The following is a 21,395-nucleotide window of genomic DNA, read 5'->3' as shown; positions in this document are numbered from 1 at the left end:
GAGATATCTGGTTTGAATGTTCTGAAGAATTTCAGTCTGTTTTATTTTAATGATTTTATATATTTTGATATTTTATTTAATTATTCTCACCTTTAGTATTACTGCCTCACTAAGTTATACTTAGCGTGTGATGATTCTCATGCGTAGGTTCTAGTAAGAATAAGTATGATCAGTAAGGAGCTATCGGAGCATCTTTTGGAAAGACATACATATCATCAGTATCAGTAAGACATCTATGATGTTTCTTTTGACTTATAGTGACATGTATAATTATGTCAGTAGTTTCTAATTATCGTATTTATTTTAAATAATTGTAATAGTAAACTAGAACTATTTTAGTTTATTTTACTTAGTTTAGTTTTATCGATAACTATATTTGACAATAATTTATTACATTATTATGTTTTTAAAAGGTTTTACTAAAAGACATGGTTTAGTAAATTACTGAATAAATAATGAATTTATTTTCTTGTAATAAAGAAATAAATTATAATCTGAAATATACTTTAAAATAGATTTTTAAAGTTAGAACAAGAATATTTTAAAAAGAAACAAATTTTTACGGAAATTTCAGTTCAATAAATGTTTTCAGTTTGATGTAACATCTTTAACTCGTATATCGAGACATATACGGGTTTAAGTGTTACAAATATTTAGGGTAAAGTATAGTAATGGTCACTGAACTTTTCTAAAGCTTTCATTTAGGTCCCCCAACTTTTAAAACATACAATACAGTCGTCCAACATTTAGTCCGTTTGCAATATGATCCCCGACGTAACCGGCCGTTTGACTCCGTTACATTGTCGTTAGTACATTTGTAATATGGTCACTAGACTTTTCAGGCACTTGCATTTAGGTCCCCCAACTTTTAAAACTTGCAACACAATCCTCAATTTCCAAAACATGTAAAAAAATCTAATTCGTTCACGATATATCAATCCCATAATCAACATGAACTTATTAAAAAGAATACGAGCTCACAGGACGCCGAAAACCACAGGTCGGTTCAATATAATTCCCAGTAAACTTGTACCAGCAGTCTCTCAGATTGAGCCTAGCGATTTCACTATGTCGATACTTACAATCAATTCCCTGATTTAAAGAAAAACCAAACAAGAAGATAAAAAAAATAGCCTAAGACCCTCTTCACTTCTATTCTGATGGACTGAATATATTTCATAAGGAGTACTAAAAGTTTTGATTAAGAAGAAAGAAATAAAATTAGATGGTTTTGGTTCAAAACTAACACTGAATATTCAGATCATTGACATGCAGTTCCAGAAACATATAAATTTCAAAAAAAAAAACACAATGCGAGCTGAAAATGGGAAAGTGCGAAAGAAGAAAAGCTTACTTCCGGATAGCCCAAAAGAAAAAATAAATATATTCTTGCAAGTGAGAGGAGAGGCTAAGAAATAAACGCAATCGGTGTTACGTTCTAGCAATTCTTCCTCCAATTTTTCTTTGTAAATAAAAAGCTGAAATACAGGGCACTGCTTGGGTTTACAATTTTACATGACGGAAAATTGAAGAACAAAAACCAAACGAGAGTGCATGTAAGCGAAATAGACTGAGAGGTGAATGTGTTGTTTGAGATTTCATTATATTTAATCATCTGTTGAAAAATCTTTAACCACAAGGATTAAACGAAGAAATTATTATGTCATTCATACAAAATAATTCCAGCTTTGTTGGTGACTTTCAACAATGATACTTAGTTCATCTTAGTATTTGTCATCGAACATCTATGATTCACCTGAGATGACTTGTATCTAACATTACACCTTAAATCGTTGATGGTCCCGATAATCCCTTGGTCGGGTCTTATAATAATAAAAGAAAATTTTATAAATCTTTATAATTCATCCATTCATGTTAAAATTTAAAGAAACAAAATTCATCTATTCTTTTTTTGTTTATCTATAATACAAAAATAGATATTAACTTTTTTTAATAGATGACATTTAAGTGATTTACAAATTCTACAGTATATATATTTTCTGCAGTAATTATATTTAATAATTTATTATATATGTTTGTTGGAGGGAGCCAAACTTAATAATTTAGTATATATGTATATATATATATATATATATATATATATATATATATATATATATATATATATTATTTTTGGGGCCATGGTCCCACAAGTCCCCAAGAGGTTTTGCCTCTGTATAATTTATAATTTAAATTTTTATGGCCTTGAAGCCTATGGTTTAATCAATAGGGATGAGTGTTCAATCGAATTGAGTTAAAAAATTGAGTTATCCAAATTGACGAGTCATATTTTATAACTTAAACTTGATTTGAAATTTCTTGAAGTCGAGTTGTTCGAGTTTCCATTTAAATTTAATTTCAAATATTTATAATATTATGGTACTATTTACTTACAATTTAAATGATTTTCTATAACCACATACAATACACATATATATATATCATATTTTTCATATCTACTTATTATTAAAAAAAATTGAGATATTCAAATTATTATTAGAGTTATTCAAGTTGCATTTTATAACTCGACTTGAATTTAAAATTTTCAAATCGAATTTATAAAATTCAACTTAAAGTCAATTCAAAACAATCTATTTCGAATTGAGTTAAATCAAAAATATCAATTTTTTAATTTAAGTTTTGTTCACCATAATAATTGGTACTATCTTTCCTTTGTTTCCTTTTCTTCAAAGGAAAGAAAGAACAGTCCAAATCAGAGCACTGAAAGTTATCAATGTGGCCAAGGATGGTGGACTAAAAGAGAGGGAAATGGGCTGTTGCAATGCTCACAGTTACCCTCCATTCCTTGTCCTTGAGCCAGGACCACCTAAAGTTAGGATTAGTTCGATTCCTTTACCAAATAAGCATTAAGTTACAAAAATTCCCGACTATCATCTATTTTTTTATTTATAGACTAATTTAATCTTTTAATCTATTTTATTTTATTTATAATATCAGATATTCAAATCCTAACATTACTTAGATCCCATGTTCAAGTTCTATAAGGTGCAAATGTTATGTGTAGAATAAATTTAATTTAAATTATATTGGTGTATTTTTCAATTAAAAGTAAGAGAAGAATATTGGGGAATGTATAGATGAATCTTGTAGGGTAATTACAAAGATAAATGCTTGTTAAGATATTGGCATTACAAATCTTGATTTTACAAGTACGGAAGAATGTAACAAAGGTTTTTTATTATTATTAAAAGAATGAATGTAACAAAGTTAAAAAGAAGAGAATATATTTGTGGAGTCGCTTGACAAGGTTACTCCAATATCAATAATCAAAGGCATTGGCAGTCTCTGGTGGATGGGCCTCTCACCAGAAAACGACAGTAGATGACATAAAAGGGATCCAGAACCCACCAACCAATAGCATAGTAGAAATCAAATCACCGACGTACAAAACAAAAGAACCACTGGTCTAGTCTCCACGAGAATTTTATACACACAGTAATTCACTGACATTTGACCTTTCTATTTATAATAAATGTACAGTAAAAACCCTAATTCTAGGCCTTGGCCGATTTTGTTGATGAAGCATAGGCCAGAAACAGACCGTTGTTTTTTGTTTGGGTATGATTATGATTTAAGACTGGGAGTGGGAAGGTCAATCTATCTACATAATGGAGGCGAGGCCCACCACAGGAAGCTTGGGATGAAAAGATATTTGCATTTAGACAAACAAAAAGCACATAAATATTATGCATGCAAAAAATTCCGCAGACTAAAAGATATCTTCATCAGATATTTGAAGCAACGTCTTGGTTATCTTCTCTCAGGAAACTCTCTTCACAAACCGACCCTGTAGCAACCACAAAGCAACACTCTTAATATCCAATTTTCAATGCATTTTACATTAACTATTAATAATTGTAAACCAGAAAGAGACGAGGCCAAACCTTGAGCCTGGGCCGTTTATCTGCGTTGAGTTTGCGGACTTCATACCTTATCTTCTTGCAGAACAATCTAGTCTGACGCTTCTCTTTGTATCTAAGAACACTCGCTTCCCTTCTTGTTCTTTCTTCTAGCTCCATCATCGGCACTTCTCCCATCTACACGGTTTTAATTGTTAACCAATACTCACTTACAATTTCTTATCCATGAGGGAACTAACTAACCATAAAGAAGGGAAACATAGATGCTCATAATAATGATCAGAAACAATAATTAGAAGAGGAGTTAATGGAATACTAACATAATAGCCGTTGACGTTGGTGGCCGCTGAAATGGAACAATCATCAGCCCATAGAGGCCCACGATCCGACCATGCATCTAATACATCTTGGTAATTCAAATTCAAGTTGAGGGAAACCCTTTTCTCATCATCTAATTCCCAGAAACCAAGTTGTTCTGTCTTCACAGCTTTATTATTATATTCGCTCTCTTCGTCCAAGTATTTGGCGGCACTATAAACCTTGTGGTCTCCCTCGTCGTCTTCTTCATCCGCATGCTGGAGTCCGGTGTCCCAGACCATGATGTCCCAGCTGAGATGACCATCTATCTTATCCCTGGACAATTCTCCATTTTCATCGCCCAAAAGACCATCCAATTCGTCGATGATCTCAATCTCTCCACGTGCGTAGCTTCCTTTGGTGCCGTCGAGTTCAGAGGGAGTGGCATCCGGAACCTGTTGTTCTTCCTTCTTTGGGCTCCTTAACAATGAATTGTACCCCATGTAGCTCCCTCTTGTCCTTGTACTCTTAGTTTTACTCCCATCTTTCATATTTGCACCGCATTTTTAACTTTACGGATTGAGAGATATTTCTTTCGTCTTTTTGGAAAATGCCTTTTTGATCCTACGTGGCACCTTATCCTCATGCTATTGGGTAACTCACCCTATAGGTTCTTCTGATTGGCTATATGATTCCAGCTTGGAAATAGAGAGTGGGACCATTTGAACCTTTTTCTGCATGTGATTGTGGTTCGGGACCACCTTTTTTTATTGCTCAAATTTTGATATACATATGATTTTTGAAGTATTAACCAATGATATTCAACGTATGAATAAGATATCTTTATATCTATTTTTTTCTTTTATTTTTTTATCCTCTCTTGTCTTTTTTTCTTTTTCTCTAGACTCTATCTTTTTATTTCATATATTTGAGTTATTTTATTTTATTTACTTAATATTTCTCTTCTTATATGAAAATGGTAGAGGACTTTGACTAATCTTGCAACAAGTCTTTTATTTTCTCATGATGGTTTTGTGATATTCCTCCCACTAATATTTATTAGATTATTTTAGATCCATACACTTATTCTCTTTTAATTGATAGGTGTTTGTAATCACTAAGATAAATCACAATTGAACTGTGATAAAATCAATTTAGAAAGTATCCTCATTGTCGTGTGATATGAGATGCATGTTGGTTATAACAAATTAACATGTTTTTTTTTTAGAAAAAATACTGTTTGAGTAATTGTCGGTAATATGCGTACAAATTAGTAAACACTGGACATGCAATAGAAACCTTTTTTGTTCCAAAAAGGTGGGAAAGAAAGTTATGCATGCATGTAAAAATAAAATGAGGTGTAAAGAAAGAAACACGGCTGCAACAGTTTGCTGGCCCCAAAGACATTGTGAAGAATAGCAAACCTGCGAGGGTCATCAAAAGGGGACAAAGATGCAGTCCTTAGCGCAGCGGTGACTAAGGAGCTTGCAGGAGGCGCATGGTGAAGAACCTGACATACCTCTTTGATCTCAACAAAACTACCAAAAACTATACAGAATTGAAAGATTAGGCCTTAGAGATGAAGAGGAAGCGGAGATTATAAGGGCTGTTTATAATGTTTGAGTGGCGATGCTAATGTGGAATGAGTGCACATTGATGTTTCCTTGTTATGGTAAACCAGCCCACAAAGGGACTGGTTTAAGTGACTTCCTTCTTGGCCTCAAAGCCCACAATGGCAAAACATTGAAAAAATATTATACAATTTGACAACTTATAAAATGTGTAAAAAAAAAGGCAGCAGCCGATATCGTTTCGACAGCGAATCAGTATGGCCGGTCGTAACAACCTTACGCCGCCGTCATCTTTAACTCGCTCCATAATCGAACGCCACACCATTCATCAACACCATCACCTCGAAGACCGAATTGCCATCCAACACCGCGAGATCCAATCCCTCCTCCTCGACAACCAACGCCTAGCCGCCGCCCATGTCGCTCTCAAGCAGGATCTTGCACTCGCCCAGCAGGAAACCCGTCATTTATTGGCGGCCTCTGCTAACGTCAAATCCGAGAGGGACGCGGAGGTGAGGGAGATCTACGAGAGGTCACTGAAAATGGACGCCCAGACACGTTCCGTCGATGCGATGACCTCTGAGTTAGCTCGTGTACGGGCTGATGTAAAGAAACTCATGGCGGGTAACCAGGAGCTGAAGGCGGACTTGGAGGCTGTCAACGATGAGCTAGCCAAGGCAAGAATGGAGGCGAAGCAAGTTCCTGTACTTATGGCGGATATTGAAGCTGTAAGGAAAGAAATCCATAAAGGAGGGTAATTCTCTGCAAAGGTTATTCTTTTTGAACATTCCTTTTACTTTTTAAACTATGGATGGAAATTGGAACTTTATTGATTGCCATTTCTTTGATGATTCTAATGGGAACTGTTTGATGATTACAAGATTGCCAAGGCAGGTGTTTGAAAAGGAAGTCATCAGTTTCATGTCTACGATAAATGCTATCTGATAATTTGGTACATGAGTCGAGAGGCTAACTGCAAATAAAGTGAACATAGAGATTATCTTTGATTATAAACTAGTTTAAGATTTAAATCTTTAGTATTATAAGTGGCCATGAAAAGTGTGTTCAAGTTGGGGATATGGGATGTGTACCCCTAAATAACCCCATCCTATCGTTACTCATGCTGGTGGATGAGGATGATTTAGGGTACCTGAAAATGCACCATATGGAAGTGATTGCTTTGTTAAGAATGCCTTAATTAAGAATGCCTTAAAATGCATACTCATATACCCAATTTTTAAGTTGCATTTGAGTAATTCTGGATTTGTGAATTTGACTTTAACCAACTGCTGATTCCGGTCATTTCAATTTAGGTGTTTAACGTGTGTCAATGCACAAGGTAGCAAATAAGAACTTACCGCTGAAAGATTATAACCTACCAACATATAGAGTAGTAGTTATATATGGATGTGTCGATACGATAGACAGTTATGAAACCAGTAGAATTGAGTCAATTAGTAAGTTGGTAGAGAAGCACCAATCGATGTTACCTCATAAAATCATGTTTTTATTTGCAATAGGTCTGCTATTGAACTTGAGAAGAAGACACGTGCTAGTAACCTGGAACAACGTCAGATACTGGAAAAAAATATGGCCCTTGTATATCGGGAACTAGAAAAACTACATTCAGAACTTGCTAATGCAGATAAGAGAGCAAGGGACACAGCTGCACCATCGACAGCAACAGCGAACCCAAGTAATGTGATCTACTCGTCTTGTTCTCTGATAAGTTGAATCTCAACTTCCTTGAATAAATTCTTGACCTTTTAACATATTCTTGCATTTAGACCTCACATACAATGGAAACTATGGAAATATTGATGCCAATTATGGAGGAAATTATTCCATGCCTCAGGTATGTAGCCCTTTCTGATTTCACTTTATATCTACAATCCAATTCATAGGTGGAGTTGGTAGATAGCATGAAACTTGAGAAAGTAACCCGAACATGGATTCTAAACTTATTTCTAAAAGTAAAACCGTGGAATCATAACCTTACTCTGACTGATTGATTTGTACTTTAATTTATCCGTTTTACCTCCCGCTTGCCACGATTGTTCAACAACCGGTTATCGATAACTGTTTTATACTTTTGATTTCAGGCTGATGTTGTATGTACGCAATTTGTTGCTGAAGCTGGGACGATGCTCCCTGTTACTATAGAGGGCCAAGGGTCGCATACACCTAATATGAATGGTTTACCTTCTGTGTCGGGAGCAGTTTCTACTGTTCCCTTCGAGAACCAAGTAGTTCGGCTTTAGCCATTTCTAACTTGTATAAAATCCAAATTCTAACTTAGAATTACTTGGGCAATACTTAATTGCGAAATAGGCTTTCCGCAAAAGGTGCATTTGAATAATTCCATCTCTTGCGAAATAAGCTGATATATATTGCACATCTTGAAATAAACGTGTATACGTAGCGTCTAAAGTAAGCTTCATTACCCATCATATCTCGTCGTTAGATGACTTGTATTTATAATAACTCTTACGGAACCTTGTACAAATAAATTACATATAATTAAGCAAATCAATTAATTACATTGGAATAAAGTATATCGCTCAATGCTCCTTCCATCAACTAAGATTTAAGACGATTTTCTGCGGAATACAACATAAGAAAACGGTGCCTAGAAAACGCTAACATAGCCAGATCATAACTTCAAAAACATCATGTAGACCATAATTATGAAAACCCGACATCCACTATTCTTCAACTATCTTCTCATACTTGAGTAAACTCGCAGCAGCCACATCGTGTATAATCCATGATTGAAATCCATATTCAAGAACTTAACGTACCCAATCAACCAGTTTAATAAAACTCTACGCACAATTGCGTTCGGCATATAAAAACTATTACCACTTTTGGGTTAGAACACGTCACTATAATTCAAGCCCAAAACAGAAACCAATTCGCCTACTTTAAAGCATAAGGCCTCAGAATTGTGATCAGTATATGCTGTCATACATTGCTCCAAATCTGTTTCTTCAATTGTCCAACATTTAATGAATTCAAATTTTCAAAAGTGGCTAATATAAACTACTTCCCAGAATGGGAGGCAAAACCCTCGTATATAACAGCAAGCACATGCTTATATAATTCACAAGTTTGTTTCACCGCATTAAATGATGGGCAGAAGAGCAACAAAATCAAATCCCCCACCAAGGGGTTATACCCAAATAAAAGGGTATATATGTGATTTGAAAGAGCAGCACTCACCTGAAATTATCAACCTACCTTAGCAGGAAGCAATTTGAAGTTATTCCACTTGCTTCTATAAAAAGATCCACACAAATCCAATCAATCCGGTGCCTAAAATAAAAGCCCCTGCTGCTAACAGTAGACGAGAGGCAGGAGAAAAACGGGTATTGCTCAAACAAGTGAACAACCTACCTCTCGGTCTCCTGTTCAAGAACAACCCTGTGAATGGGGACAAACTACAACCCTTAGATCATAATTCTTAGTACATAAAATACTCGAAGCTGAAAGTTTCTCAGTATGGACGTGAACGGTTTCCACCATAGTGATGTCTATGTGGCCCAGAACCTCCATCCCTGTGCCTGTCCCCACGGCCACCACCACCGCCATAGCCACCTCTACCGCCTCTGTCAAATAGCACCATTTAACAATGAAGCCTCAATAAAAACAATTTATTTAAGTCAAGAACATTTTGACTCATTTAAAAAAAAGGACATACTTTTAGTTGAACTTTCTATTGTTTACTTCACAGTAAAACTAACAAGCTTAAGGGACAACCTAATAGTACCATACGCAAACCATGCATAAGTTGTATAAGAAATCTGCTAACAGTAGTTAGAGGTGATCAATTGAGGTTTGGTTTCCAAAGTAAATTACAGTAAGCAAGACCTTAAAACTAGGAATTCGACATGGTAACATACAATTTAGCAGAAAGAAAAAAAATGCTATATTGGCACCGTAAGTTCATAAACTTCATGATGAAATTATTAAAGATCTATATGAACTAAAGAAAAAACCAAGGGTTAAAATGATACCCATAATCATATACTTTAGGGGCAGTCTTCTCAGCCATTGCCACACTAATTGTATAGCCTCTCATGACATGATCTGCGAAAGAAGATCCCAGAAGCGTTAGGACAAACATCAGTGTATATTTTAATGTTCCATGGCCACTGATCTTTATAGCCACGCTTCTGCTTAATTCTTCCAGCCAAAACAAGAAAAGTTCAGTTGTGTACTGTTAAAGAAACCGCCAGCAGAGTGTGCAGCTTGAGGATCTTCATAAGTCAAAACCGCGTCACCTTTTGGATTTCCTTTCTCATCAGTGTATATTTTTATGTTCCATGGCCACTGATCTTTATAGCCACGCTTCTGCTTAATTCTTCCAACCTAAACAAGAAGTGACCATCAAAACAAGCAACAACAGAATAAAACAAATATCAAATGCACAATCATATAAAACAAACATGATATCTGCTCTGGAAATAAAATAAAAACACCAGTATGCAATAGATGACATAATACCCATCAAAAAACCACAATGACATAAAATATAAGATATGACCATTACTTGTCCAATTCCGCCAAAAAGGTCTCTTAATTCTTCAATAGTAGCATCAGGTGGCAAACTTGATATGTAGATTCTGGTATTGTCACAAGAATCCCTGCAGTTGTCATCACACTGCTTGATCTTACCTGGAGCATCAAAAGGACCACCACAACCACCTCCCTGATGTCGAGGACCACCAGACACATAATCACTGTCACATCCACCAGGATGTCCACCCCAACCACCGGTCCTTGCATCATTCAAACCCTCATCACCATAACCACCTGCAGGTCCTCCATAAGACGGAGGGTATGATGTTGGTCCACCAGTATAGCTTGTAGGTGGAGGAACTGAACCCATTCCAGAATTTGTATTCCCATCATATGCATTAGGAGGTGGTGAGTAACTTCCACCAGCACCGCCACTATAAGAACTGGGCGCCGAAGGAGGAACATGACCATACCCACCATCTTCCCCGCCTTGACTACCTCCATAGGAACCACTTCTACCACCACCACTTTTATTATCATAATTTCCCCCTCTGCCTCCATAGTTGTTACTCCTCCCAATATCATATCCACCTCTCACCCCATCTCCTCTACCACCACGATTAGCATCATATACCCCACCACCACCTCCTCTGTTGTATCCACTACTACCACGATCACCGGAACCCACAGGAGAGGATGCACCGCATTTGTTACACTCAACTCTTCTTGCAAAGTTCAAGTTCCCACAGCTACATAAACATACCAGTTTAAATTTCACAAATGCAGGCAACTAACAGTAACATTAAAATAGCAGCAAACCAAAATTTTGCTATCTAAGACTAACAGTACAACTACATGAAGGGGGGAAACTTCCCCCATGGAAAAGATAAAATTACCTGGGGTTCGGGCAAAGCCAATCACCATCTCTGCCTCCTCCACGGCCACCACCTCTTCCACCGCCACCTCTTCCACCACGGTCTCCTCCTTGATAGCCTCCACCGCCTCCTGCATAATCCATGTCCAATACATTGAACACAAGAACAAAGGTAAAAGACGGTAGATCACTGTACAACACAACTATGAGAAACTTACGGTCAACAACAGCATCCCAAAATCAACAAAAAGAAAACCATTAACCACAATAAATTTTACCGCGATTTTGAGAACTGCGACCGTAACCACCACCTCCCCCTCTGCCGCAACCACGGCCACCGTAACCAGCGTCCCCTCCATAACCACCATGACCACCCCCATATGAAGGTGGATCAGCTTCGCCTCCTTGACCGTACATCCTTTAAAGATGAATCTAGGGGTTTTGGGTATACTTGATCTTATCCCCCTTGAAAAAAGAGATCTTTCAAGGGTGCAATAAAAGTTAGGGTAAAATATAATAATGGTCACTAAATTTTTATAAAGTTTTTATTTAGGTCCTTTAATTTTCAAAACTTTCAATACAGTCTCTAAACATTTAGTCTGTTTGCAATATGGTCCCCAACAGTCGTCAGGGACCATATTGCAAACGGACTAAATGTTGGGGGACCATATTGCAAATGAACTAAATATTGAGAGACTGTATTGTAAGTTTTAAAAGTTAGGATACCTAAATAAAAGCTTTAGAAAAATTCAATGATCATTACTATTCTTTACCCTTTATTTTATGTAGAAATATAAATAAAGTATGTCATACAATAGAGTAACATTCACTAAATTTTTTTATTTTCATCTATTAATATTGTAAATCCTTGAATCAAAGTATCAGTGTGAAACAAAATAATTTAAGTAGAAAAAAATAATTTAAGTGGAAAAATACAACTTCTTAATTCTCTCCTTACATTATCATTTTCTTTCCAAATTCAGAAAGAAAAAGAAAGAGAAAACATTTACACGTATAACTAGTTCAAAAGTGCAGGAGCATGTGTTTTAATGTAACATTATGTCTTGCAATTTAGCTTAAGCTACCCAATCCTCGAGTAAAATTTACATACTAGAATATATATAGGCCTATATTATAAATAAGTATATAAAGTATACTTTTTTTATCTAAGTATTTAAAATATTTTTGGTCAAAATAAGTAACTTAAGTATTTAATTTTTTTCCATCTAAGTTATAAAAAACATTAATTAAAGATCTTTAGGAATTAGATGAAAAAAATTAAATACTTTAGGTACCTATTTTGATAATAAAAGATAAGTTAAAATATTTATTTTGATCAAGAAATATTTTTCAGTACTCAAATGAAAAAGATGATATACTTTATTTACTTATTTTTTATGTAAGTCATATACTATGACAGAGCACCCAAAGGAACTACTAAGATGACAGGAGGAGCTACACACACTTAAAGAAACCTTGGTAAGTGAAACTTTGTATATGAATAGGCCTTGTTTTTCAGAGTGGAAGGCCAAAATATTGGTGTTCTATTTTGGGATTCTGAACATTATACTATACTATGCTATCAATCTGTTAAGAGTGCCAAAACCTCATTTTCATTGATACCTTATGCCAAAGCAAGCTGAAGAGGAGTTTTACCTTCTCCATCTACAGCATGTGGGCCTGCTCCCCTTCAATTTTAGGACCACTCAGTTTCATTCATAGCATCGAGGAAGATAACAAGTAGGGTTGTTAAAAAAATCGTAATTTTAATCGGTATAACCTATATATTTAACAGGTTAATTAACTGAACCATTAATGTTAAACGGTTTCGATTATCCGAACTGCTAAAAAATGATGGTTAACAATTAAGGTTACATTTATGAATTTTGATAAACGGTTAACCATTAATAAATTAAATTTATAATTATATTGAGAGATGTAAATAATGATACTGGTGTAAGTATGTGTTAAGTGTTACAATTTTTTGGAGATGTATGTAAGTATGTGTTTAGTGTTACACTTTTTGTAGTATGAATTATAAAACTTTAAAACATTCATGTTGTGTTATTTTTTATAGGGTTGTTCACTTTTTGATAGGCACCCCGAACTTGACACTTGGAGGATTGACACATTTCGTATAGTATATTTTGTTGTAATATTTTCATTTTCATACTTGATTTTATTTTGGGTGACATGTATCTATATTTTGAAATACTTGTTTTATTACGTATTTTATTTATTTATATTAATGTTCGATAAATTTAATATTGGTCATTTGGTATTTTGCATATATTTGCGAAATTATATTTTTAATACTGTTTTTGGTTATTATATGGTTTTAAAATATTTAAAAATATTTTGAAATTTTTTATTGTAATCCGTTAGATTTAGTCATATCGTATAGGTTGAGTCTAGGGTTTACATTGATAACGACATCCATTTTTCTCATTTATATTATATATATATATATATATAACATTGACATAATTTTTCTCATTTTTATATATTTATAAATATATGTATAATTGCTTATAAATTTTGCATATCATCGTGGAATCAAAGAAAATGGTGGACCGTGCATTAGAGCCGAATTTAAATTAGGATAAAGTATAGTAATGGTCACTGAACTTTTCTAAAGCTTTCATTTAGGTCTCTCAACTTTTAAAATTTGTAATACAATCCCCCAACATTTAGTCTGTTTGCAATATGGTCCCCAAACAGTTACATCAGGAACCATATTACAAACAGACTAAATATTGGGGGACCATATTGTAAACAGACTAAATGTTAAGGGATTGTATTGCAAGTTTTAAAAGTTGGGGACCTAAATAAAGCTTTAGAAAAGTTTAGTGGCCATTACTATACTTTACCCTAAAAATTAATAGTGTGATGTGAAATACAAAGCCTAAAGGCCTTACTTTCGCTTATTTCTTATAGTGCATTGACTGGCTCCCATATATTTGAATCCCCTGATTGTGTTTATAGTTTGAAGCCTAACCGGCTTTGCTTTTGGGCCACTGGAATCAAATCTGACTTGTCTACATGGAAACTGGCTCCTCATGCTATGGTGTAGCCCCAAGCCCCAGGTCCAGGCCCTTACAAGTGTAATACGCATTCATGATGATTTGGCTGCAACTTTTATTTTATTTGAATGGCGGCTATGAAACAGTTTTGATCTTTATTTACTTTATATTAGTTTACGTCTTTTATTTCAAAATTTTAAATAATAAATTTTTAATAGTTATGCAACAAATCTTAAAATATTTAAATGAGACAACCTTTTAATATTTATAAGTCAAATATATAAGGTTACATTAAGGGATCAATTTATAGATTTTTAGGATAAACGTATTTATAAAAAATTTAGGGCCTAAAACATGTTATTAGAGAGTATTGCTGCCCTCACTTACCTAAGTTTGAATTCTACGATCATCATTTTGGTGGGTAATCTGTAAAAATTCTTATATAAATCCCAATTGGGTCTTAGGTATGCACTAACTCTGAATAGAGAGAGTCACCCCTGACATAAACTTTAATGTACCAAAAATTTATTAAAAATATATGAGAAGTTCAAATTTTCAGAGATGACTATTGTCCTCACTTACCCTCTGTCGGTTTATCCCTATAATGTAAATATATATTTAAATTATTATAAAAAAAAGATTATTATAAATATATCAAACATCTTTAAAAATAATAATATTAAAATTTTAATGAATTTATCAAATGAGCTCAATGATAAAAAGTAATGTTATTCCAGCTCAGTTGGTAGAGCACAAGGTTCTTAACATTGAGGTCGTGAGATCGAGTCCCACGGAGGGCATTTCATAATTCGGAGGTCTTCTACGGAAGCTGTTCTCAATCTGGTGTTGGGGGCAGCCTATTATCTTACCTCCCCCTTACCTCACATTACATATGAGAACAAGGGACAACCACAATAAATTAAGAAAATTATAAACATATGTTATTTTACCGACATCCCGAGACTATTAAAAAAGAAGATTGAAACCTCAATATTCTTAACTAAATCCAAGTGTGGGAAGCATTGATGATGTATTGGACGATAGTGTTTTTCCTGAGTCAAAGGAATTTGTTAGAGAAATCTACGCCCCAGAGATGCTGTGGGCGACCAAAGCAACAGTTTATCAAAGCAGCGAGGGACTTACTACTACTGCCATACCCTTTCCTAATACAATCCAAACAAAACTAAATGCTAATCCGTAATTGTTTCCATTTTTCAATCTTAATTTCTTTTTTCCCTTGTGGAACAACTGCTTTCTACTCGATTACATTCAATGTGAGGCTTTAGTAAAAAGAAAAATGATCTCATGCCACGTACAAGTATGAAGTAAAAAATTAACTGACTCTATTCTCATAATAGGGTAAGGGGGAAGTAGGGTAGTAAGCTGTCCCCAACGTCAGGTTGAGAGCAGCTTCCGTGAAAAATCTCCGTTATGAATTGCTCTCAGTGGGAGTTGATCCCACGACCACAGGTTAAAAGCCTTGCACTCTACCAACTGTTGCTAGATGGGCAATTCTACAAGTATGAAGTACCATTCTCTAAAATCCTAAATCAAACTCCATTCGCAATGGCTCTTGCAAGCTATTTTTTATTTAAAATTTAAAATCTAGTTTTGATATTTTATTTTTAATAAATTAGATTTTTTTTAATTTTGTTTGAGAATTTTAATATTTTTTGTTCAAGATATCATGACATGATATCTGAAAAAAATAAAATATCTTTTTTCAATTTTTATGTCTATACTTTTTCTATCAATTTAATTATCGATCTTAAAAAATGAATGAAAAGAATCATTTCAATAAACTACCTCAATTATTTTATTTTTGAACAATAATAAATCACACCGATTGGCGCCTAGAATTTCTTCATTTAAAAAAAAATATTTATTTTAATTCAACTACTTGCTAGCATCGTATCAATAATTAATTCAATTTGGTACAAAATTGAAATCGTTAAAGCTATTTAACTAAGCTAAGTGATTAATACGTTTTCCAAGGTTTCTCCATGGCGCCGAACAAGTGCTCAGTAAACTTTATCCCACTGGAACTTGTCCCATGCTTTTTCATGCCTTTATTGCTCACTTTGATTTCTTACAAGCTTTCGCTTCAAACCATGTCAATGGCACCATATTTGGAACTCGACAAAGTTGTTTAACTGGAAGACAAAAATCAACGCTGTCCCAAAACATTACCCTGTAACTTTTGTTAAAAAAAAACAGCGACATCCTTAGGCTCTCTACTGCATCCCGATGCTACAGAGATGATACGATGGAGAAAAGAAACTCTCCTGAGATTGATCACCAGAGAGATGAACTGAATATCATGTCACTGAAAACAGCCAAGCGCAGAAAAGGGTTCGTAGGACCCTTTAAAGTTTGGTCTGTCGAACAAATCCCGATGATGGCTCTGGTGACCAGTTCACGTAAAAGATTATGGTTTAAACCCGATGTAGGTTAGGACATACGCCCGACGTGTTAAGGCGTTGCCCGTTCAGTTTTGTGCGTATAAAACAGGGCATGGTTCCTTTTTTGGATGTAAATTGTGAGCTTTAAAATAAATAAACCATATATTCCTTTTAATCCATACCACAATTATAACACTTGCCAGTGGAGCTGGACAAGACTAGCCGAGGCAGGTGCCTCTAGACAACCCCACGGCTCCACCCACTTTCTCTCTCCAATCCATCTCTTAAAAGTACCGTCGGGCATTGGCCTCGAAAACTATGAAAATCCGTAAGTAGAGACAACAGAAATGAACACAGCTCATATTTCCACTCCCTAATTTACCTAGTTTGAGAACTACTGAAAACCAAAGTGGGTGTGTTGAGTTCAAAACCTAAAAGACTTGCAGTTCGAACTACGTGACAAAGCTTTGAAGATGCTGAATATCTAAAGAGGGACATATTTAGATGATAAGATTTAAAGACAGAAAGGATCTACTATAAGCTTTCTTTTTTGACTTTATATGTGGAATCAATAACTCAAATTAAGCTTCACTTTATTATACAAAATGATAGTAGCAATTAAATTTTAAAGGCGTATTAAGCGACGTAAAGAGCAGAAAGTTTCCTTAAGTATTTGCAGAGAGAATAAAAATGGTCGATGAAAAGAAGAAATAAACGTAGCAATGATCAAAATGGATTGGATGGGTCTAGAAATGAAAAGAAAACTGGGGTTACGCTGGAAAGTGATTGGTGGGTTTATCTATCTAGGTTATCATAGCTAAACAGAATATTATACAAATTGGGTGTGATATCAGATATAATTAATAATAAGATAATATTCCTATATAATTATGCAATGACATAGAATGGAAGAAAGGAAGAAAGAAATAAGGGTTGGCTACGGGTCTCTTTCACATTGAGCCTGAGTGGTTACCCAAATAAAAAATATTAATGGCAGCAATCACTAGGATTATTTTAAATATTCATTGATTCTTTCAGCCATATATCATTTTGTTTGTGAGTGGTCGAGCTTGAGAGGATCGGAGAAAAAACATATAAATAAAAAAGGGGGTGAGATTCAAAAGGATAAAACAACACAGGACCCAAAATCTTAGATCAAAGATATAGAGACCACCTGACACTGAAACTTAGAAGTGTGTAAACCACTGCAAAGACGTAAAATTTCTGTGAGGAGCACGTGTGCTTATATATTACATTTACTACAATCTTTAAATTTGCTCTTTGAGCCGGGAAGCCCAGCTGAACCAGAAATCTTGTTGTAAGAGATTTGGTCAGTTACTTGTGTGTGTTTCACCCTTCTTCATGTCTCCACACTTGGAGGTTTCTGAGCTAGATACAAATCTTAACCCTACACTTAAAATCAAACAAGAAAAAAGATGCTCAGAGACTTTTTTTTTAAGATAAGATATGCAACTGTTCAAGATTTAATGGTCGATTCCTTCTACATTGTGGTATGTATGGTCATAATGGCAACGAAGAAGAATAATCCTAAGGAAATTGCTGGAATTTTCTTCTTTTTTTCTTTAAAAAATATGGGTTTTCTTCTTTGTAATGAATTCCATGCAAATGCATGCATGTAATTGGGGCTTATCAGGTCAAAAGGGGAAGGGAAACAGAAACCAAATATCAATGATGATAAGTAGCCAAGTTTCCATGGTGACATGATGGGGGAATGTAAACTTACCCATTTGCTTCTTGTTGAGGAAGAAGCAAACAAGACAGAAAGGGATTCTTTTTCCTTCCTAAATTCTGTCTATCAAAACAGCTCCGACAAAATGGCAGAAGAAACAATAGTTTAAAACTTCTTATCAATACTTCTTGTGTTTCATTTCATTTTTACTTTTACATATACGCGTTCAGAACTAGTTTAGAGTAGTAGTAATGTTCATGCATAACAAGAGACGATAAAAAAAGTCTTATCAAACAGGAAAAAAAATTGGGAGATCAGTTGAAAAAGATAAAAACTAGATTTTTAACTAATTTTGGTTCATGGGATACCAATCCAATATTCAGAGAGAACCCCCAGATTTATACCTCATAATCATAGTATAAAACAGATATTAGGAGAAGAAATGAATAAGATCAGTAAAAGGAAAAAACTATACGTTAGTAGTGGTGGCAGTACCAACATTAGCCGCAGTCCCACCAGCACTATCATCTCCGCCACCGCCGCTACCCGCACCACCATCAACAGTTTGAGCGGCTGCCACCGACACATTGACATCAACAGCAGTAGTTGTGACAGTAGACCTTTTTCGTTTCTTCTTCTCGTAAGGAATCCCTCTAGCTTTGCCTGTCCTTCTCTCACTTCCCTCAAATAAATCCTCACAGCTCTTGCTGCAAAAGGGTTCGATTCTGGATGTCCACCGTTTTCTTCATAAGCAGCTCTAAGCCGTCCGATCAGCGCGTCGAGGCTACCCCAGGCTTGCTTGAGTGGGCAAGAGCAAGGAGCGGGTGGGTTTGGATGTCCGAAATAAGGACAACCCATCATGTGAACTTTAGTTTTGCCAAACTGATCAAGGTATTTCAAGAACTCGATGACGTGGGCACCACTGCAACGAGCTAGCGTTAACGGAGGCTTATGGTTCTTCAAGTACTGCAAGAAAGTATTCCAGTCTCGACGCTTTTGTGATTCGTATCGACTCGGTGGAGCGGGGGAAGAAGACGACTCAACTGCTCCACCTTGCTGTGAAACCGTTGGCGGCGTTTCTGAAGCTATAACTACACCAGGTGATGAACCCTCGTTGATGCAATTCGAGTTGGTTGCGGCACCCCCTACAGAAGCATGATCCATTCACACGAAAAACTGACAAAAACAAAAACAAAGGGATGGTGTTTCTTTTTCTCCCGATGATCAGCTTCCCACCTATTTTTTTCAACTTGGACTTTATTTGTCTGGATTTCAGGTGCCGGAGAATGAAGACAAGCCGAGGGAGGGCTCTGCCTAATCTATTTAAATTCTAAGCTCTCTGTCGATCGATCACTTGCAAATTGTAATCTCTTTATAGCTATGGCTTCTGTTTGATCAGGTAAGGAGTAATAGTGTCTAGGGTTCATGGAAAGAACTACTGGCTCACCTCTCCGTTCCCGGACCTCTGGGAACTTTTCAAGGGAAAGATTTGCTTCTGTTCCCCCTTTATTCGTGACTAGGAGAGTCGAGATAAATGATTTTGAATGAAGAAAGGAAATCAAGACAGACGAAGAAAACCAAAAACAAGTGGATGATGGAACGGGGAAATACAACTCGTTACAAGTACTTTTTTAAAAAAAGAAATTACTCCGAAGAAAGGGGTGAAATGATATTTATTGTATTGTACTGAAGATTAAGAATTATATTGAGAAATGTAATGTTTAGATGGAGTACAGGGTTTCACACAGAAATGGAATATATGATAAATATCTCACATGGTGGCCCGGCCCTCGATGGAATCACTGTTGACCTGGACGGACCCGCCATTTCTTTTTACTTCGTCATCTTCGGTTCATAATGAGATCTATTTTAGATTACATTCATCATTTATACGGTAAAGGTTAGAATATATGATATATATTTTTAAATTTCAATTAGAATATACAGTACAATTTAATTGAAAAAAAATTTATGATAAAATGATATTTTTATTATATTCCATAATATCTTTTTCTTTTTTTACATCATATGAGTAACATGTTTTATCAATTGCATTAATATAAAATTAATAAGAATATCAAGTTGGAAATGGTCAAAATTTATTATCTGACTCGACTTGTTGTCCGTACAAACAGAACTAAACGGATTGCGTGTAATGCGTGTTGGGAGTGTGAGAGTGCGGGAATAGTCGGGGTCCAGTTAATGGGTGCCCGCTGGGCGCTCACAGTTGCGGTTTAAGGTAGCTGATTGTTCTTTCACCACATGCATTTGTCTGTGTTTTCTGTCAAACTTGATTCTGACTTGCCACGTGCATCCAATATCAAAACTCAGATGTTTTACTGAAAATTCATATTACCATCCTCACACATATTTACTAGTGTATTAACTAAAATAACTAATCTTTAATATGAAAACCACACACTACTATTTATTTATAAAATTATAATGTGGCATGTCTTCCGCCGATGTGGCATGGTTAATGTTCAAAATGCAACACTTGTATTTAGATTATGAAGAGATATTTAAATGGATTGGAGAGCTATATGTCATCATGCAAGCAAATAACTATAGTTAATTTGGACATGAATACGATTATGTAATTTGGGTTACCCAATGTTCGGCATTTACCATGCATCCATTTCTCTATCTTGAAATGGGAAACTTCAATCAATACTTTCCAGATGTCGACCCCTCTATCTTTACATTTTGGTATATACGAATTACTTCTTTTTAAATAGTAGTCTCGTCAATTTATTATTTTGGCCATAAAATTCACCCTTGAAACAATCTTCAAGTAATTAGTTTGTAAATAAATAATTATATTTTTAATATTTAAAAAAATGAATCATCCCAATTTAAAAACACGTAAAATGTCGAAAATAATTGTGCATCCATTATAGGCTTTCTAATGTGTAGCTAGAGTCATTAAAATAAACGTTGGGCGCAAGTGTGAGAAATCAATATCATTAAATCAGAGAGGTCTGAGGCGTACCATATCAGGGAAGTTTGCATTGTATAATATTTCAATAAATGTCATCTCCTTTTCCTTGTTCCAACAATAAATGTCATATCTTTGATTGACGGATTTGACTTGATGAAATGATCCCTACAAAAGTAAATATGTTAATTAGATATT

General features: G+C 35.1%; 3 protein-coding genes and 1 pseudogene across 8 annotated transcripts; 1 reads left to right on the top strand and 3 right to left on the bottom strand.

Annotated features, from left to right (window-relative positions):
• Window positions 1-3,716: 3,716 nt before the first annotated feature.
• Window positions 3,717-4,747, bottom strand: LOC120196254 (protein CHLOROPLAST IMPORT APPARATUS 2-like). Of its 2 annotated transcripts, none has more exons than XM_039198100.1 (3): window positions 4,202-4,747; window positions 3,906-4,058; window positions 3,717-3,808 (listed from the first exon to the last, which is right to left on the bottom strand). In XM_039198100.1, exons 1-3 carry the CDS (start codon window positions 4,727-4,729, stop codon window positions 3,782-3,784), a joined length of 708 nt encoding a protein of 235 aa, XP_039054031.1. In that variant the 5' UTR covers window positions 4,730-4,747; the 3' UTR covers window positions 3,717-3,781. The 2 variants fall into 2 exon arrangements, with proteins under 2 accessions (XP_039054031.1, XP_039054032.1); XM_039198101.1 differs by having other exon boundaries at window positions 3,906-4,055; window positions 4,208-4,747.
• A 1,200-nt stretch (window positions 4,748-5,947) lies between these two features.
• Window positions 5,948-8,062, top strand: LOC120196253 (protein FLC EXPRESSOR-like). Of its 4 annotated transcripts, none has more exons than XM_039198096.1 (5): window positions 5,948-6,503; window positions 7,270-7,330; window positions 7,364-7,445; window positions 7,537-7,604; window positions 7,852-8,062. In XM_039198096.1, exons 1-5 carry the CDS (start codon window positions 6,007-6,009, stop codon window positions 8,008-8,010), a joined length of 867 nt encoding a protein of 288 aa, XP_039054027.1. In that variant the 5' UTR covers window positions 5,948-6,006; the 3' UTR covers window positions 8,011-8,062. The 4 variants fall into 4 exon arrangements, with proteins under 4 accessions (XP_039054027.1, XP_039054026.1, XP_039054028.1 ...); XM_039198097.1 differs by having other exon boundaries at window positions 5,950-6,503; window positions 7,364-7,414; window positions 7,852-8,051; XM_039198095.1 differs by having other exon boundaries at window positions 5,949-6,503; window positions 7,270-7,412.
• A 634-nt stretch (window positions 8,063-8,696) lies between these two features.
• Window positions 8,697-11,599, bottom strand: LOC120196251 (transcription initiation factor TFIID subunit 15b-like). 2 transcript variants are annotated; one of them, XR_005523146.1, is made up of 7 exons: window positions 11,423-11,599; window positions 11,167-11,275; window positions 10,302-11,019; window positions 9,970-10,120; window positions 9,766-9,838; window positions 9,146-9,357; window positions 8,697-9,026 (listed from the first exon to the last, which is right to left on the bottom strand). XR_005523146.1 is itself a non-coding variant. In XM_039198093.1 (6 exons), the coding sequence occupies exons 1-6, from the start codon at window positions 11,559-11,561 to the stop codon at window positions 9,246-9,248; spliced, it is 1,302 nt and encodes a 433-aa protein (XP_039054024.1). In that variant the 5' UTR covers window positions 11,562-11,599; the 3' UTR covers window positions 8,828-9,245. The 2 variants fall into 2 exon arrangements, 1 of the variants encoding a protein (XP_039054024.1); XM_039198093.1 differs by having other exon boundaries at window positions 8,828-9,357.
• A 6,081-nt stretch (window positions 11,600-17,680) lies between these two features.
• On the bottom strand, window positions 17,681-19,911 carry LOC120196312 (annotated as a pseudogene).
• Between the last annotated feature and the right edge of the window lie 1,484 nt (window positions 19,912-21,395).

This window comes from Hibiscus syriacus, unplaced genomic scaffold, assembly GCF_006381635.1.
Source record: "Hibiscus syriacus cultivar Baekdansim isolate YM2019G1 unplaced genomic scaffold, ASM638163v2 tig00117032_pilon, whole genome shotgun sequence".
NCBI classification, from domain to species: Eukaryota; Viridiplantae; Streptophyta; class Magnoliopsida; order Malvales; family Malvaceae; genus Hibiscus; species Hibiscus syriacus.
Note: the sequence above shows the minus strand (reverse complement) of the source record. Positions and strands in the feature narration are given on the sequence as shown.

What these genes read in the sequence shown, in the direction of transcription:
- LOC120196254 (XM_039198100.1), bottom strand. Translation starts at nt 4,729, where the DNA reads ATGAAAGATGGGAGTAAAACTAAGAGTACAAGGACAAGAGGGAGCTAC. An exon ending in CCAACGTCAACGGCTATTAT is followed by an intron (nt 4,059 to 4,201) that starts GTTAGTATTCCA and finishes AAAACCGTGTAG; the next exon opens with ATGGGAGAAGTGCCGATGAT. An exon ending in ATAAACGGCCCAGGCTCAAG is followed by an intron (nt 3,809 to 3,905) that starts GTTTGGCCTCGT and finishes TGGTTGCTACAG; the next exon opens with GGTCGGTTTGTGAAGAGAGT.
- LOC120196253 (XM_039198094.1), top strand. Translation starts at nt 6,007, where the DNA reads ATGGCCGGTCGTAACAACCTTACGCCGCCGTCATCTTTAACTCGCTCC. An exon ending in AAAGAAATCCATAAAGGAGG is followed by an intron (nt 6,504 to 7,269) that starts GTAATTCTCTGC and finishes TATTTGCAATAG; the next exon opens with GTCTGCTATTGAACTTGAGA. An exon ending in GAAATTATTCCATGCCTCAG is followed by an intron (nt 7,605 to 7,851) that starts GTATGTAGCCCT and finishes TTTTGATTTCAG; the next exon opens with GCTGATGTTGTATGTACGCA.
- LOC120196251 (XM_039198093.1), bottom strand. Translation starts at nt 11,561, where the DNA reads ATGTACGGTCAAGGAGGCGAAGCTGATCCACCTTCATATGGGGGTGGT. An exon ending in TTTTTGGCGGAATTGGACAA is followed by an intron (nt 10,121 to 10,301) that starts GTAATGGTCATA and finishes CTTCTTGTTTAG; the next exon opens with GTTGGAAGAATTAAGCAGAA. An exon ending in CCTAAAGTATATGATTATGG is followed by an intron (nt 9,358 to 9,765) that starts GTATCATTTTAA and finishes GCTATTTGACAG; the next exon opens with AGGCGGTAGAGGTGGCTATG.